Source organism: Rhinichthys klamathensis, unplaced genomic scaffold (genome assembly GCF_029890125.1).
Source record: "Rhinichthys klamathensis goyatoka isolate OS25496 unplaced genomic scaffold, OSU_Roscu_1.1 h1tg000053l_1, whole genome shotgun sequence".
Classification (NCBI taxonomy): domain Eukaryota; kingdom Metazoa; phylum Chordata; class Actinopteri; order Cypriniformes; family Leuciscidae; genus Rhinichthys; species Rhinichthys klamathensis.
In genome coordinates, this window is record NW_026606598.1 from 4,292,456 (window position 1) to 4,310,067 (window position 17,612).

Here is a 17,612-nt window from a genome sequence, read left to right on the forward strand (position 1 = left end):
AATGATCCGCCTATATTCAATTAATTGTTTTAATGACACTGTATTTTATATGGTGTTTTAAAAGCTTTGATGCTCTTTCAAAAAAGCTGAAACAAATGAAATTTTAAATAGAAAACTGACAGGACCTATATGAAAGCCCATCGAGGCATTGCACAGTTCTCTGAAAATATCACATACATTTCAAAATTGTGTATTTTGTTGTTATAATAATAATAATCAAGAGGATAAAAATAAAATCAAAAGGACTCTTATTGTAAAATCAAGGACTCATACTTTTGCACTTTCTGTAAATCATAGACTAGATTATTTAAAAAAAATTTAAAGGCTCGCTTAAATAAAACATTTGTATGAAGTATTGGATTATTTTAGTTTTGCAATTGACAGGAATACTTTGGAATGCATGCATTTTAATTGTGCCCTAACATCTATGGTGCCCTACCTGCCCACAATTTTGTACAGTCTATGGTTACTTACACTGTGAGGATTTTTTTTTTTTTTTTTTTTTACATTTAAGGTAGTGCACTGACTAACATTTGTAACAGTAGCCGTAATAATAACAATAATAATAATAATAATAATAATAATAAAATCCAAAGGACTCTTATTTTAAAATCTGTAAATCCAAGTTAACGAGATTATTATTATTATTATTAAATATTTTTTAAAGGCTCGTTTAAAATAAAACATTTGCAATTTGTAATTGCTTAATTTGCAATTGGCTGGAAAACTTTGGAATTCAAGCATTTTAATGGTGCCCTAGGTGTCCAAATACTTCACAATACACTGGTGAAAGGAAGGACTCTTATGCTGAAGGTGTGCCAGTGTGAGTGTTGTGCTGCTGCTGATGTCTGTGCTGTTCTTCTCAGCAGCAGCTGCGCACTCATAAACACAAATATGTCCGCGGTGCCTGACGGCAAAAAGCTGGTCCGGAGCCCGAGCGGACTCCGCATGGTACCGGAAAACGGCGCTTTCAACAGTCCATTTTCCCTGGATGAGCCGCAGTGGGTTCCGGATAAAGAGGTAATGAATCTTGATGAAGAGGAAGATGATGATGATGCTGAAGCTGTGGTGGTTGGTCTGTCTCTGTCTTTGGGCGTTGTTTGCTCCTCAAGGCAACAAGAGCCAGTAGGAAATATTTAGCAAATTTCCCAGATGGTGTTACAAAGAAAACAGATGGCTAGTCTTGGATCATTAAACAGACATTATCTCAGATGGATGGAAATCAATGCATCTCTGTGCTGTAGAGTGTGTATGCGAGCGAACATCCATGAATGTGGACAAAAACACTGGAAAACAACTCTTATATGTGTTATTGATTGATTTTTGGGGCATGTGCCATGAAACAAACTTTCTTCAATGATTCTGTATGGCGGAAAAGCAAGAGACTGTCAAATGATTAGCCACGCCCATTCATTATATTATGCTGAGGTATACAGAAACGGCATAATCTTATATCTGTACAACACATTCCGTGTTATTCTCGCATTAAATTTAAAGGAAGAAACAACTGTCCAAGAAATTCCCTGCATACTTAGCCCGCTAACAGGAATGGTTTACAATACTGTGAACTAATAGACGACTTAAAAGGATTTGATTTTGGGAGGAGTAGGATATTGTCGAAACTGTACTATATATTATATAAGCATGTTAATAAATTATATAGCTGAGCTCATGATATTTATATAGCTGAGCTCATGATATTTAGGGCTTTTAGTTGTAAGATTATGTATTAAAGGGATAGTTCACCTAAAAATTACAATTCTGTCATTAATTACTCACCCTCATGTCGTTCCGAACCCGTAAGACTTTCACTTTGATGCTTCAAAAAGCTCATAAAGAGGTTGTAAAATTAATCCATATGAATTGAGTGGTTTTGTCCAAATTTTCTGAAGAGACACAATCGCTTTAAATGATGAACAGATTGAATTTAGGCTTTTATTCAGATATAAACATTCATCAGCTCACACATCAGTTGTGGTAAACGGAAGCTCAAGCATGTTCACTTGATGTGCGAGAACCAATGAGGTTCATTCTTGTGTTACGCAGCACGTTTGAGCTTCAGCAAGAACCAATGAGGTTCATTCTTGTGTTACGCAGCACGTTTGAGCTTCAGCAAGAACCAATGAGCGTCAAGCAGGTTCGGTTGAGCTTCTGTTTATGTTCGCTGATCAATGTTGAAAATGTGAATAAAAGCCTAATTTCAACCTGTTCATCATATAAAGCGACTGAGTCTCTTCAGAAAATTTGGACCAAACTGCTCTATGGATTAGATTTACGATCTCTTTATTATCTTTTTGAAGCATCAAATTGGTATTTGCGTAGCTGTCAATGGAGGGACAGAAATCTCTCAGATTTCATCAAAAAGATCTTCATTTGTGTTCCAAAGGTGAATGAAAGTCTTACGGGTTTGGAACGACATGAGGGCGAGTAATTAATGACAGAAATGTCATTTTTGGGTGAACTATCCCTTTAAGTGCTTAGACACGAAACTATGGTCAGACCTGAAGTGTTTTATTTGACTCACACAGGCTGCTTCTGGTTTACTGTGGCCGCTGTCAGATAACATTACCTTAAATCCCTGTGTATTTTGCCTTAAAGGTTTTGGCCTTGATTGTATTGCTGCTACGCCCAGATATGAGAACTAAATTCAGCTTAAGTCTCCAGGGTGTTCTGCCACACTTTCCTAATGAAATGCCATGGACTCTTGGCAGCAGATAGAGATATACAGGTGCCTGTTCTTCCCTATATTTGGATTTTAATAAAGAGCCTTTAGAAATTCATGTTTCATTTGTGTCCTCTCTTAGTGCCCCAGATGTATGCAGTGTGATACTAAGTTTGACTTCATCACCAGGAAGGTAAGCATGTGGACTCATCTTGTGTCAAGAGTAATTTCGTACAGAGTTATGAATGTTCGCACATACAGGACAATGGAAATTGCTGTATTGTTGCTTATAGAGACACCCTTTATGAGTGTCTTCCTTTCAGTTTGATTTGTCCCTAAGTGTCTTTGTGTTAAGTTTTGCAATAGTATGTAATTGCAAGTTTCCCTTCCTGTTTCCCCTTTTCTTTTCTTTTCTTTTCTTTTCTTTTTGCTTTCCTGTTACTGACTGTTCTTTTAGTGTGTTTATATCTGTCTTTGTGGTTATGTGATAGTATAGAATTTTAAGCCCTAACAGAACACTTTTATGTAAATTAAAAACAATGTTTTTTTTATATATATATCTTTTAGATCACATCCATTATGTTGTAAAACTCCTTCCCCTGAAATTAAAACAAATAACTATATTGTAATATACTGTTACCATGATATAAAATTACTCATATCATGATTTTGGTTAACACTTACCATAGCTTGTGTGCATGTACACTGCCATATAAAAGTTTTTTTTTTCTTTTTTTTGTCAACAATTATTTTTATTGAATAATCAGGTCTCTTATGATCACCAAGGCTACATTTATTTGATTAAAAAATATAAAAAACCTGTAATATTTTTGAAATATTATTTCAATTTAATATCACTGTTTTCTATTTGGATATATTTAAAAATGTAGTTTATTCCTGTGATGCACAGCTGAATTTTCAGCATCATTACTCCAGTCTTCAGTGTCACATGATCCTTCAGAAGTCATCTAATATGCTGATTTGCTGCTCAGGAAAATTTATTATTATTATCAATGTTGAAAACAGTTGTACAATTGTTTTTCAGGATTCTTTGATGAATAGAAAGTTCAAAAGTACGTCATTTGTTTTCAATTTCAGATAAATGCTGTTTTTTTTAACTTTCTATTCTTCAAAGAATCCTGAAAAAACTCTTTTCAACATTGATAATAATAATAAATGTTTCTTGAGCAGCAAATCATCATATTAGAATGATTTCTGAAGAATCATGGACACTGAAGACTGGAGTAATGATCCTACAAATTTAGCATTGACATCACAGAAATAAATGACATTTTATAATAGAAAACAGGTATTTTAATTCATAAAAACTGGTCATAATATTTCACAATATTATATATGTTTTTGTTTTTTAAATCAAATAAATACAGCCATGGTGAGCATAAGACACTTCTTTTAAACATTTAAAAAAATCTTACCGATCTCAAACTTTTGAATGGCAGTGTATATTTCAAATAGCTACACTATAGTGTACACATATATATACATTTATATGTGTGTGTGTATATATATATATATATATATATTAGGGGTGGAACGGTACATGTATTCGTATCGAACCGAAACGGTACGGGAGTCACGGTTCGGTGCACGAATTTACACGGAGAATACACGGTATAAAAATAAATAAAACTCGCGTGCAAATTAATTAATGTAATGCGGAACTACCGTTAGATACTAGAACTAGACGCGAATTTGACGCTCTATTCGTGTTTGGTGTGACCGCATAATGAAGGCTGCGATGTCAAGATTGCAATGCTGGACTGTGTCTGTGTGTGTGTGTGTGTGTGCGCGCGCGCGAGAGAGAGGCGAGATCGAAGTGTGTGTGTGTGTGTGTGTGTGTGTGTGTGTGTGTGTGTGTGTGTGTGTGTGTGTGTGTGTGTGTGTGTGTGTGTGTGTGTGTGTGTGTGTGTGTGTGTGTGTGTGTGTGTGTGTGTGTGTGTGTGTGTGTGTGTGTGTGTGTGTGTGTGTGTGTGTGTGTGTGTGTGTGTGTGTGTGTGTGTGTGTGTGTGTGTGTGTGTGTGTGTGTGTGTGTGTGTGTGTGTGTGTGTGAGAGAGAGAGAGAGAGAGAGAGAGAGAGAGAGGGAGAGAGAGGCGAGATCGAAGTGTGTGTGTGTGTGTGTGTGTGTGTGTGTGTGTGTGTGTGTGTGTGTGTGTGTGTGTGTGTGTGTGTGTGTGTGTGTGTGAGAGAGAGAGAGAGAGAGAGGGAGAGAGGGAGAGAGGGAGAGAGGGAGAGAGAGAGAGAGAGAGAGAGAGAGAGAGAGAGAGAGGGAGAGAGGGAGAGAGGGAGAGAGGGAGAGAGGGAGAGAGAGAGAGAGAGAGAGAGAGAGAGAGAGAGAGAGAGAGAGAGAGAGAGAGAGAGAGGAGAGAGGGAGAGAGGGAGAGAGGGAGAGGCGCGCGCGATCCGAACAGTGGAAACATAAAAAAAACATACTCCGTAATTTTGTTCATACAGATCATTAAACCTGCAAAGTGTTTAGCCTACTTATATTTGTGTACACTCGCAATAAAACACAACATTGTGCACACTGTAAACTCTTACTCAAACTGTAACCTACAACTGTCACTCAACCAAAATCACACAAACACACACACACACACACACACTGTTTTAAAAGAAAAACATATTTATCCGACTCCATTTCAAAACAGTCTGTGGGTCCCATCTTTTGGACATTCGTCATATTGCATTGGTTTTCATTTCTTGTCCTTGGAGCACTAATCTTACACATTCTACACTCATTGATTAAAAAAGAAAATCGAATGTGTTTTTAATGGTAGTATTATTTTAACAGAAATCAATTATAATTCAGATGAGAATAATGTTACATTGTTAATTAATAATTAAAATTAAGGAAAACAAATATATTGATCTGAAATATAGCAAATTAATTTTAAATTAATTCAGGTACAATTACCAAACATATCGCAAGGTCTTTTTGTCTTTTCATTAAAATAATTAATAAACTAATTATATAAAACTATTGTCAGTGCACTACAAATAAACTGGTTCTATGCCTTTATATAATAAAACTTATTTAAAAAATACAATGCCTTCTGCATTTTTGTTTTGCTTTTCCCTCCATTGTACCGAAATCGTACCGAACCGTGATGTCTGAACCGAGGTATGAACCGAACCGTGACTTCTGTGTACCGTTCCACCCCTAATATATATATATATATATATATATATATATATATATATATATATATATATATTATTTGCTTTACTATTTTGTAGTTATTGTGTGTATTGTGTTGTGGAATTGCAATGGATTTAAAGCAATATGTGTTTCTTCTTTGTATGTCAGCATCACTGCCGGCGCTGCGGTCGGTGTTTCTGCGATAAATGCTGCAGTCAGAAAGTGTCTCTGCCCAGGATGTGTTTTGTGGATCCGGTGAGGCAGTGTGCGGAGTGCGGCCTCATTTCACAGAAAGAGGTGGAGTTTTACGACAAACAGCTTAAAGTGCTCACTGCCGGTGGGTTGAACAAACACGCACTCGAATGCTTTTAGCTTGAGACCACTGACACGATTATTCCCACTTTTGCATTCATAGACTCACTGTTCAAAGTTTATGATGTTGCTATTATAGGTCATGGAGAGCGTATGTATGTTACATAACTTCTGTAGCTTACTTCAGCACTGACTTGATGAGTAATGCTTTACCTGAGACTCAACTTAACTGCTGCTGGAAATAGAATTTAGCTACTCTGTGTTTGCATGAGTGTGTGTTTGGCAAAGACTGTACTGATGGAATCAGGTAAAATAGACAGTTCTGCGATCACAACTAGGCATGCAGTACTGTATATCAATTATACATGGGCCGAGCCTATATTCAATATGTAATTTTGCATGCTCATTTGGCCTATTTTAATATTTGAATCACCTTTGCTTTCATCTAAAACGGACTTAAAGTTCATGTTTAAAAACACATAATTCAGCAACATTGTTAAATATTAATATTCAGCAATATTACTGTTTTGACTGACACTGTTAGATGAGAACTCAACTTAGCTGAATGTGAATGATGACATCACAGTTTTCTGCAGAGCTGCTTTTTAGCTTAATTGAACTCATTACATAATTGATGTACTTTAGACAGTTATTGAGCTGAAATGATTCAACACAGTTGATTTCAACTGAATAATGACTGTTTACTATAGTCTTTTTAGAGCTGCTTTACAGCAGAATTTAATTCTGTTTGTATCGTTATTTTCCGGTTTATCACTGTAAAGCTGCTTCAAAACAATCTGTATAAAGTGCTATATATATATATAAAAAAATAAAGGTGACTTGATTTGAAATTAAATCTTTAGCACATCTCAAAATGATAATGCAGTTTTATACTGTATATTATAATACGGTCATACAGGTTCACTTGAAGCATGTAAAACAATAGTTTTTTTTGGGGGGGTATTTTGATTTATTTAACCTGAAAATAATCCGCTTACCAGTATCAGCCAGAATTTTAATATCGGTGCTTTCCTAAAATGTTTCTTCAATAGCACTCGTTCAAAAGTTTGGGGTCAGTAAGAATTTTCTTTTGAAAGGAATAAATACTTTTATTCAGCAGGGATGGAATGGCACAAAAATATTAAGCAGCACAACTGTTTTCAACACTGATAATAATAAGAAATGTTTATTGAGCATCACATCTGCCTACTAGAATGATTTCTGAAGGATCATGTGACATTTAAAGGCAGGTTAGGCAAGTTTTTGAGAAACTTTTTTGAGATTTTGAAAGTATCCAACAGAGAAACTCCCACCCCCTCCCTTCTGGGCTACAGACACTCGATTTTTATACTCTCCTTTTCAGAGTACTTACATTTTAGATTTGTATTGGTATATAAAGACAGTTTAAACAAATTTGGGAAAAAGGGTTTTAGAAACAAACTGCCTACCCTGCCTTTAAGACTGAGGTAATGGTGCTGAAAATTCAGCTTTGCATCACTGGAATAAATGACATTTTAAAATAAATTCAAATAGAAAATGGCCTTTTTAAAATTGTAATATTCTTTTACAATATTACTGTTTTGATTGTATTTTTGTAGCAAATAAATGCAGCCTAGGTGAGAATAAGGGACTTCTCGTATGTTTATGTTCAAAATCTTTAAAGTCTTACAGACCCCAAACCTTTTGAATGGTAGTGTACAGCAACCAGATTTTTAATCTGGATGTAATTGACTTTAGAGCCGTCTCATAATGCAAGTCTAACAGTCTGTTTTGAATCTGAAAACACTGATGTTTGAAGGTGTTTATTGTTGCAGTGTGACTAAAGAAAATGGCTACTTGGACTTTTGGTACTGTAATACTGAGATCTTTCATTTATATGGAAAATGTTGTCAAATACACCAATAAGTATTTACACTGACAACCTCACAGCCTTTTTCCTGCATTGTAGGAGGAACTTTCGGGGTCAAAGTGGGTTCCTCAGAGAAATCGGAGACCATGGTCTGCCGCTTGTCCAATAATCACAGGTATGCGTGTAGGTAACCACAAATTGACTTCTTTAGATCTGATGTAGCATATCTTAAAGGGATAGTTCACACAAAAATAAAAATTCTGTCATAATTTACTCATCCTCAAGTTGTTACAAACCTTTCTTTGTTCTGGTTTACACAAAGGAAGATATTTGGAAGAATGTTTGTAACCAAGCAGATCTCGCCCCCCCGCCCCATTGACTACCATAGTAGGAAAAAAAAAATACTATGGTAGTCAATGGGGGGCGAGAATTGCTTGGTTACAAACATTCTTCCAAATATCTTCCTTTAGACAGAATTTTAATTTTTGGGTGAACTATCCCTTTAAAGTGTATCTTTTATTGCTCTTTTAGATATCTCTTCCTAGACGGTGACAGTCATTTTGAGGTGGAGCTGTCTCGCATTTCCAGTATGCAGGTGTTGACTGAGGGGTCGACTCCGGGAGGTGAGGCTTTGAGGAGAAACCTGTCAGAGCAATATAAACAATTATTGATTTTTGAGACTATTCACTAGACACTAGGTAAATGTAATGACTGTAAAGAAGAGCAAAGTTTTGGGATCTTAGCACATTTGCTAACATTGAGTACAGCATTTGAGGATGCTAAAACCCTCTCTTAAAAGTTACATTACAACCACAGGGAAAGTTTGGGGTCGGTATAATTTTTAATAATGTTTGTTTAAAAAAATCACCATGCTCACCAAGGTGCATTTATGTGATTAAAAATGCAGTCAAATATTGTAATTTTGTGAAATATTATTACAATTTAAAATAACTGTTATATATTTTAATATATGTATAATGTGTTTTATTTTGTGTTGCAAAGCAAAGCTGGATTGTCAGCATCATTACTCCAGTCTTCAGTGTCACATGATCCTTCAGAAATCATTCTAATATGCTGATTTGCTGCTCAAGAAACATTTCTGATTGTTGTCAATGTTGAAAACGGTTGTGCTGCTTAAAGGTGCAGTAAGCGATTTCTGAGAAACACTAATATTTGAAATCGACACCCAAACAAACACACTGTGCAACACAGGCAACCACTAACAGCTGGCGCATCAGACAGCTCGCACAATTATGGATGAATCACCTGTGATTCAACAACAACAGCATACACGAGCAATATCACACGATATACATGAGCTCTATATCATTCACAGCCGTGCTAATATAAATATATATATCTGGAGCTCACATCTCCGAAATTGTTCAAACAAATTGTCAAATAGGTTCTATATTTATATACAAGTTCCATATTTGAGGTCTAAATAACTACATTCTCACTTGAAAAGGCTAATCAGCCAATCAGATTCGAGAACCAGAACGAACTGTTGTATAAAACAGCGTATTTTGGTTGTGAAACATAGCAAAACCAATGTCACTCACGTATAGACCAAAAACAACGCAAACTTGTTGCTCTCTAATGCTCTCTCCGTAATGTCTCTCCTTTTTCAGACCTTCCTGCTCTCTAATGTCTTTCCAGCGCTGGAAAGTTTCTCCAGTATTAACACGGGTCCTAACTATTGCCTGATCGTAACCCGTCTTTTTCCCATTATATTCCTCTGACCTTTCCTCTTTGATAATATATCAGCCATCTCTCCTTTCTACAGTCTTTCTACAAATGTCCTGCTTGCTCTCTCTCTCTCTCTCCTCCCCCATCATGAGCGGACACACCCCCTACTGATGATTGGCTACAGGTGTGTTGTGCTGCTCCGTGGATCGGTCCAATCCAATTAGTTTTTTCTCTTATTTACACAGCTAGGACTATGTTATAAACACATTTTTTTCAGCACACACACACACACACACACACACACACACACACACACACACACACACACACACACACACACACACACACACACACACACACACACACACAGAACAGACATCTTTCAAATATTCACAAAATTGTTTGATTAGGCGTTGATTTAAATTTTCAACAGCATTTCTCAGAAATCCCTTACTGCACCATTAATGTTTTTTGGAAAGCGTGATACTTTTTTTCCCCAGGATTTTTTGATGAATAGAACATTCAAAAGAACAGGATGAAATTGATATAGAAATATTTTATAACATTTAAAATGTCTTTACGGTCACTTTTTTTATCAATTGAATGCATCCTTGATGAATAAGTATTAGTTTATTTAAATAACAACTTAAAAAATTAGTTTCTTTGCTAAACAATAAGTCATTAAACTTAATAGTTATCCTCAATAAACTATGGCGCAATATTTTTTTTGTTATTTAAAGAGCGCGTTAGTAATGTGCGCCTATAGGCGGGTCCACAGCACGCGTACACTCTGCTTATTACACACACAGGGACGCGCAGCAGCGCACAAACTAACCAAATATAAAAAATAAATGGATTACAATGTAAAAGATTATTTTTGTGTACATAAAGATATGGTGGAAAAAGTGTATTCGGACCATTTCGTTAAAATAGGGCCACTTAGACTTTTAAAGCATGACTTGCATGTCCAAATACTTGTTGGGGCCAATTTATGTACAGTACATCTACTTGCAGTGTGATGCACACCTAAATCTTTTTCTGTTGGTTTATATTTCTTTCCTTTTAACGTTCTCTTCTTTTCTTTAATTTCCTTGTTCTCTGCATTAAGAGAAAGATATATGCTCGTACACGAGCTTGCTGGACAATCAAATATCTGAAGGTCAGCGTCCCTCTATCTCTCCTTCCTGTCTATTTTATTTTTCCTTGTCTAAAATGTGTGCCATTTAGTTTGTTTTCCTTGTCATATGATATAAGTAACCTTGCATGCACTCATTTCCTGTGACCTCGATGTCAAAGCAAGGCAGTCTCATAAACGGCTGCATCTGCATGTTTATTGTGACGCTGTGATAGTCCCTCAGACTTCAGCACCCTTTTGCTGTCGTATTATGCGAGTCACAAATCTAATTTGTGCATGTACAATTAACTACATAAGGAACATGTGTCATGGCAAACTCTGAAAGTTGCCTTGAAAAAGAATTGTGTCAAATACCACCACTGACCTTTGACCTGTTTTAGGTGGTTCTCTCCGTGCCAATGGCATGGTGCTTCAGTACAAGCCACCAGGATCTCAGAACCTTCAGGATCTCTACATGGACACTGCTGATGACAAGCGCGTCGCATCTGCCTGGCTTGTAGCCATGCACAAAGTAGGTGTTAGTAAAAGTATACACTGAAAAAAAAAATATATATATATATTATTATTAATTTAATTTATTTATAATTGGTTTTTCCAATTGGATTAAAAATGTTTGATGCAAGAAGTAAAAAAAAACACACACACATATATATATATATATATATATATATATATATATATATATATATATATACACACATTTAATAAATTATATTTATAACCCTAATCGTATCTATGTAAAAACAAATTTTTATGTTAAAATGTGTGTATATATATTGTAACTATTATATATATATATATATATATATGTGTGTGTGTGCGCGTGCATGTCTGTGCATATGTGTGTATATACACTCACCTAAAGGATTTTTAGGAACACCTGTTCAATTTCTCATTAATGCAATTATCTAATCAACCAATCACATGGCAGTTGCTTCAATGCATTTAGGGGTGTGGTCCTGGTCAAGACAGTCTCCTGAACTCCAAACTGAATGTCAGAATGGGAAAGAAAGGTGATTTAAGCAATTTTGAGCGTGGCATGGTTGTTGGTGCCAGACGGGCCGGTCTGAGTATTTCACAATCTGCTCAGTTACTGGGATTTTCAGGCACAACCATTTCTAGGGTTTACAAAGAATGGTGCGAAAAGGGAAAAACATCCAGTGAGCGGCAGTCCTGTGGGCGAAAATGCCTTGTTGATGCTAGAGGTCAGAGGAGAATGGGCCGACTGATTCAAGCTGATAGAAGAGCAACTTTGACTGAAATAACCACTCGTTACAACCGAGGTATGCAGCAAAGCATTTGTGAAGCCACAACACGCACAACCTTGAGGTGGATGGGCTACAACAGCAGAAGACCCCACCGGGTACCACTCATCTCCACTACAAATAGGAAAAGAGGCTACAATTTGCAAGAGCTCACCAAAATTGGACAGTTGAAGACTGGAAAAATGTTGCCTGGTCTGATGAGTCTCGATTTCTGTTGAGACATTCAGATGGTAGAGTCAGAATTTGGCGTAAACAGAATGAGAACATGGATCCATCATGCCTTGTTACCACTGTGCAGGCTGGTGGTGGTGGTGTAATGGTGTGGGGGATGTTTTCTTGGCACACTTTAGGCCCCTTAGTGCCAATTGAGCATCGTTAAAATGCCACGGCCTACCTGAGCATTAGCCGCGTTTCCACTGTCGGGCCAGTGCTAGGCCAGGGCTTTAAACGGGCCGTGCCGGGCTAATAGCCTCGGGCCAGTAGCACCGGGCCTGCGTTTCCACTGTCGGGCCAGAATCTCCACAGCGCGTCACTAAAACACGCCCGTAACACGCCTCTCTGGAACAACGTCACACTAACCCATCATTTCACCAACAAATGGAAGTTTTATCAGAAAACTAATCAGAAAGAAATCACTGGAAACAGCGTGCATCGCAAAACAAACATGATAAAAGCGGCCGTTTGCTGGCATTTTTGTTGTTTACTTGAATATTTAAAACCCAAGCATCGATGTTTTACCACATGTTTACAATCAAAAGTGATACATTGATCATAATTAATTAATTTATGTCAAAATTGCACATTAGTCACACAGAAATAAATTACCGTTAGGTCTATTTCACAAAAGAAAGAGGACACACTATACTTATTCAGTTGAGGCTGTTTCTGTTTATTTGGTAGTTACAGGACATATATCACATTTAGAAAGAATGATAATTTCTACAAATATATGCCACCAAAAATACGACCTGAGGAGCGTTAGCACAGTCTCGACTCCCAGTAGGCTACAGATATTTTCAGTCAGAGAAACAGAGGAAGCTCCTGAAAAAAGTAGCTTTTTTTATGATAGTCCGGTATAAAGAGACGAGACAGGCTACTGACAGATAAAATAAAAACATGATTGTGATAGCCTTTATGATTGGTCTGATTTCTTCAAGCGTTCACCATGTTTTTTTTTTTACTGCGTATCTTCAAGCGTTTTACTATGTTTACTATGGTAATGGTTAGCGCACATAGTCTTTTGCATCGCGTATAAATATTTCTACCTTATACGGTGATCAGAATCCACATCGGATCACAAACAGTGCCTTATTCAAACATGAAATTGAGTTAAATCATTTTAAAAGTCTTTAATGCTGACAGAATCCATCGGCGCTCCTGTCTCTCGACTCAGGTAAACTCCGCCTTTGTTCGTAACCACTCCTCTAGCCTGAGCTGGCCCGCTTTGGCCCAAGGTATTCGACGGGCCAGAAATCCTGGCCGTTGGCCCCGAGTGAGCCCCGATCAAGCCCCGGAAGTGACAGTGGAAACGCGACTGGCCCTGGCACGCACTAGCACGGCCCGGCCCTGGCCCGACAGTGGAAACGCGGCTAATGTTTCTGACCATGTCCATCCCTTTATGGCCACCATGTACCCATCCTCTGATGGCTACTTCCAGCAGGATAATGCACCATGTCACAAAGCTCAAATCATTTCAAATTGGTTTCTTGAACATGACAATGAGTTCACTGTACTAAAATGGCCCCCACAGTCACCAGATCTCAACCCAATAGAGCATCTTTGGGATGTGGTGGAACGGGAGCTTCGTGCCCTGGATGTGCATCCCACAAATCTCCATCAACTGCAAGATGCTATCCTATCAATATGGGCCAACATTTCTAGAGAATGCTTTCAGCACCTTGTTGAATCAATGCCACATAGAATTAAGGCAGTTCTGAAGGCGAAAGGGGGTCAAACACAGTATTAGTATGGTGTTCCTAATAATCCTTTAGGTGAGTGTGTATGTATATATATATATGTATATATACTGTATGTGTATGTATATATGCAATGTGTGTGTATATATATATATATATATATAAAATTTTAATGAACATTGCCTCACATGGAGTCCAGTGGTGATGTAAATGGTTTTTAATCAGTTATTTGAAAGGGACAGTTTGAACTGATTTAAGAAAGTGAATCAAACTTGCCTACTAATTATTTTTTTTAACTGAAGCCTAAATAAGAGGTGCTTTTGAAATGATTATGGGAATCACAATTTTGTTTAATTTTATATTGCTTGCAAAATCGTTAAGTACTCCATAAGGCAAGCTTTAGGTATATTCTATTTGAATGGGAACACAATCTGTTTGTCATACTTATGTTTTAATAATATATTTTAACTCCGTTATGAAACCTAATAATAATGTCATCATAGCAGGACTTCCAGTAATAAAGCCACCATGTTACGCACCACAATTTCACCCAGCCATAGTTGTTACTATGATACTGTGTTTTCTGTAGGGAGTTTCTGAACTTCAGGACTCCTCTATGTTATAGTAATATTATGTTTGCTGTTCCTTGCTTGTCTAGGCTGCCAAACTGTTGTATGAGTCAAAGGACCAGTAAAATGACAATGGAAACAGCACGGAGAGGGTTGGACGGAACTAAAACAAGGAGAGCGAGAGCGAGAGAGAGAGAGAGAGAGAGAGAGAGAGACAGAGACAGATTAGGGAGATCAAACCAAGTATTATATGTTATTAATTTTTACATGTACTCTAAGATGCTTGTATGATTTCTATTCAATATTTTACTTCTACTCTCCGTTGAGACAGACCAGATTTACTTAAAACTTCTCCGTCTGTGCCAAGAGGAGGACCAAGTTTTCCGACGATTCTCGTGCAATATGGACATGTATGATAATATATAAAAACACCATTTAACAGATGCTTTAAGTGTAGTCTCGCGTATCGAAGTTTTGTAAACAAAATATATTTTGTCAGATATTCTTATTTTAACACAAAATGCTGTGTATCTACTTTTTACTGCCCGAGTATTTACAATATGTAGTGTCTTTTTTTCTTTCTTAACATATTTGAAACACTTTTGGAATTGTTTTCCTACACTACAGAATGACGTTTGAGGTCTTGGTTTGTTGTAACGTGTTTGCGTCTGCAGAACAAGATTTCTCGTTTTTTAGAAAACTGAAATTAGATCAGCCAGATTGCCTGGACTCATTTTAAACTTTGTTCGAGGTCATCAGGTTTTGTTTGCTAATTTTCGATTTTCAATGTACACCAAATAAACATCTTCAGTCCACAACTGACCAATTAATGTCTGTGCTAATTTACTTTACAGAACCTTTTTTTTTACTTAAAGGGATAGTTCACCCAAAAATGAAATTAATTCTGTCATTAATTACTCGCCCTCATGTCGTTCCAAATCCATAATACTTTCGTTCATCTTCAGAACACAAATGAAGATCTTTTTGGTGAAATCTGAGAGATTTCTTGACGTGCGAGAACCAATGAGGTTTATTCTCGTGTTACGCATCACGTTTGAGCTTCAGCAAGAACCAATGAGGTTCATTCTCGTGTTACGCATCACGTTTGAGCTTCAGCAAGAACCAATGAGGTTTGTTCTCGCGCATCAAGCCTTTTTGGTTGAGCTTCTGTTTATGCTTGCTGGTCAGTGTTTAAATGTGAATAAAAGTCTAAATTAAATCTGTTCATCATATAAAGCGATCATTTCTTTTCAGAAAATTTGCCGCTCAATTCATATGGATTAGTTTTACGATCTCTTTATGAACTTTTTGAAGTGTCAAAGTGGTAGTTGCGTAGCTGTCAATGTTAGGGACAGAAATATCTCAGATTTCATCAAAAAGATCTTCATTTGTGTTCTGAAGATGAACGAAAGTCTTACGGGTTTGGACATGAGAGCGTAATTAATGAGAGAGTTTTCATTTTTGGGTGAACTAACCCTTTAAATCTGATGCAGAATCTTCCTTTTTTGCTGACAGGTTGCAGGTTTCATTCCTCCTCACAGGGCTTAAAAGAGATCATCTCAGTAATTTTCGTAACCCTTTCTTTACTCATTTGAGCAGAAACCATTTTGGACAAAATAGATTAAAAATGCAAATAAATAACCTTCCAAGATAAACTGGACACCAGTCACTGAATTGTCATTCTTGCTGAAACTTTCGTACTGTTGCTAAATGCATTCTGCTTCACACACTATTCAAAAATGGTGTCAGCATACAGTAAGCTAGTATCCATTTCTGTACAGCCATGATCTTTGTTCTGATCACGAGCTGCTGCTGCCCTCTTGTGTTCAGTACACAGCGGAACAAGACGTTCATTCAGCTTTAATCTGCCATGAGAAACCAAACAACGAGTAAGAAAAGCATTATCAAGCCATTACACTATTAGAGCTCTTCTAACACGGATATTGCATGTGAAAGGATTTGCTGAATAAATTAATTTGGTTGTCATAAAATGATAAATGGAACACCATGTGGTCTTGTGGACAGACATGCAGTGGAATATTTGGGACAAGGCCTATCAACCTTTTTATAATCATTTGCCACAGGTCTAAACCAATTTTCCACATTGTAAATTCATTTCTGTTCATTTGCAGTTTTTCTAACTAAACTAAACCAATCTCTTTTTTGTTGTTGGTTATTGCCAGATGCAGCACAGCGAGGCTAATGTTTGAGGTTTGTGTTGATGCTAATTTGAGCTGTTAATGGATGCTAATCTCTTTCTACGTCCCTCAAATGTGATCTTATTGAGTTTGTCCACATGAAAACAGCAGTAAATAGCTGTTTATGAGTCAGTTGTCAGCAGGTTGCCACAGTAATGTGATGTTGGGGGTGTATAATAGCATGTTATTATCTACAGGAGACTTAAGCAAAACCCACAAACTGTGGGGCCAAAACTCTGCATTCTTTTTAATTAAAGCTGTGTGTGTGTGTGTGTGTGTGTGTGTGTGTGTGTACAATCAGCATCATAATATAATTGAAAAGTTAAATTGAAATTGAAAGTTGAATTTGTGCAAAAGCCTGGTTTGAATTTTTTTTTTTTTTTTTTTTTTTTTTTTTGCATCTTGTATTTCAGTGGAAGCTACAAATCTGACTAGTTGGCCTTTTCTGACTTTTTTTTTTCTTGTTTGCATTCTTTTCTAGTTTAATTTAATTTAATTTTCATTGCAAATGATACAGTCAGCATGATATTTCTGACCATTTATTTTGCAGAAACACATGGTTTGTTTCCTTATTTAAATGTGAAATTTTCTCAAAAGTTTGGGTGTGTGCGATTTTTAATCCTATCTTGGCACAAATACACTCACCGGCCACTTTATTAGGTACCCCATGCTAGTAACGGGTTGGACCCCCTTTTGCCTTCAGAACTGCCTCAATTCTTCGTGGCATAGATTCAACAAGGTGCTGGAAGCATTCCTCAGGGAGTTTGGTCCATATTGACATGATGGCATCACACAGTTGCCGCAGATTTGTCGGCTGCACATCCATGATGCGAATCTCCCGTTCCACCACATCCCA

The 17,612-nt window shown here is 36.9% G+C and overlaps 1 protein-coding gene across 2 annotated transcripts; it reads left to right on the forward strand.

The window, feature by feature from the left end:
* The first annotated feature begins 827 nt into the window (after nucleotides 1-827).
* zfyve21 (zinc finger, FYVE domain containing 21) lies at nucleotides 828-14,765 on the forward strand. 2 transcript variants are annotated; one of them, XM_056248271.1, is made up of 8 exons: nucleotides 828-1,020; nucleotides 2,805-2,855; nucleotides 5,992-6,160; nucleotides 8,084-8,159; nucleotides 8,516-8,607; nucleotides 10,782-10,832; nucleotides 11,189-11,319; nucleotides 14,648-14,765. In XM_056248271.1, exons 1-8 carry the CDS (start codon nucleotides 895-897, stop codon nucleotides 14,681-14,683), a joined length of 732 nt encoding a protein of 243 aa, XP_056104246.1. In that variant the 5' UTR covers nucleotides 828-894; the 3' UTR covers nucleotides 14,684-14,765. The 2 variants fall into 2 exon arrangements, with proteins under 2 accessions (XP_056104246.1, XP_056104247.1); XM_056248272.1 differs by lacking the exon at nucleotides 10,782-10,832 and having other exon boundaries at nucleotides 832-1,020.
* Nucleotides 14,766-17,612: the final 2,847 nt, after the last annotated feature.

Excerpts from the sequence above, each read along its gene's own strand:
- zfyve21 (XM_056248271.1), top strand. The coding sequence starts at position 895 with ATGTCCGCGGTGCCTGACGGCAAAAAGCTGGTCCGGAGCCCGAGCGGA. Across the intron at positions 1,021-2,804 it reads AGTGGGTTCCGGATAAAGAG|TGCCCCAGATGTATGCAGTG; the intron begins GTAATGAATCTT and ends GTCCTCTCTTAG. Across the intron at positions 6,161-8,083 it reads GCTTAAAGTGCTCACTGCCG|GAGGAACTTTCGGGGTCAAA; the intron begins GTGGGTTGAACA and ends CCTGCATTGTAG.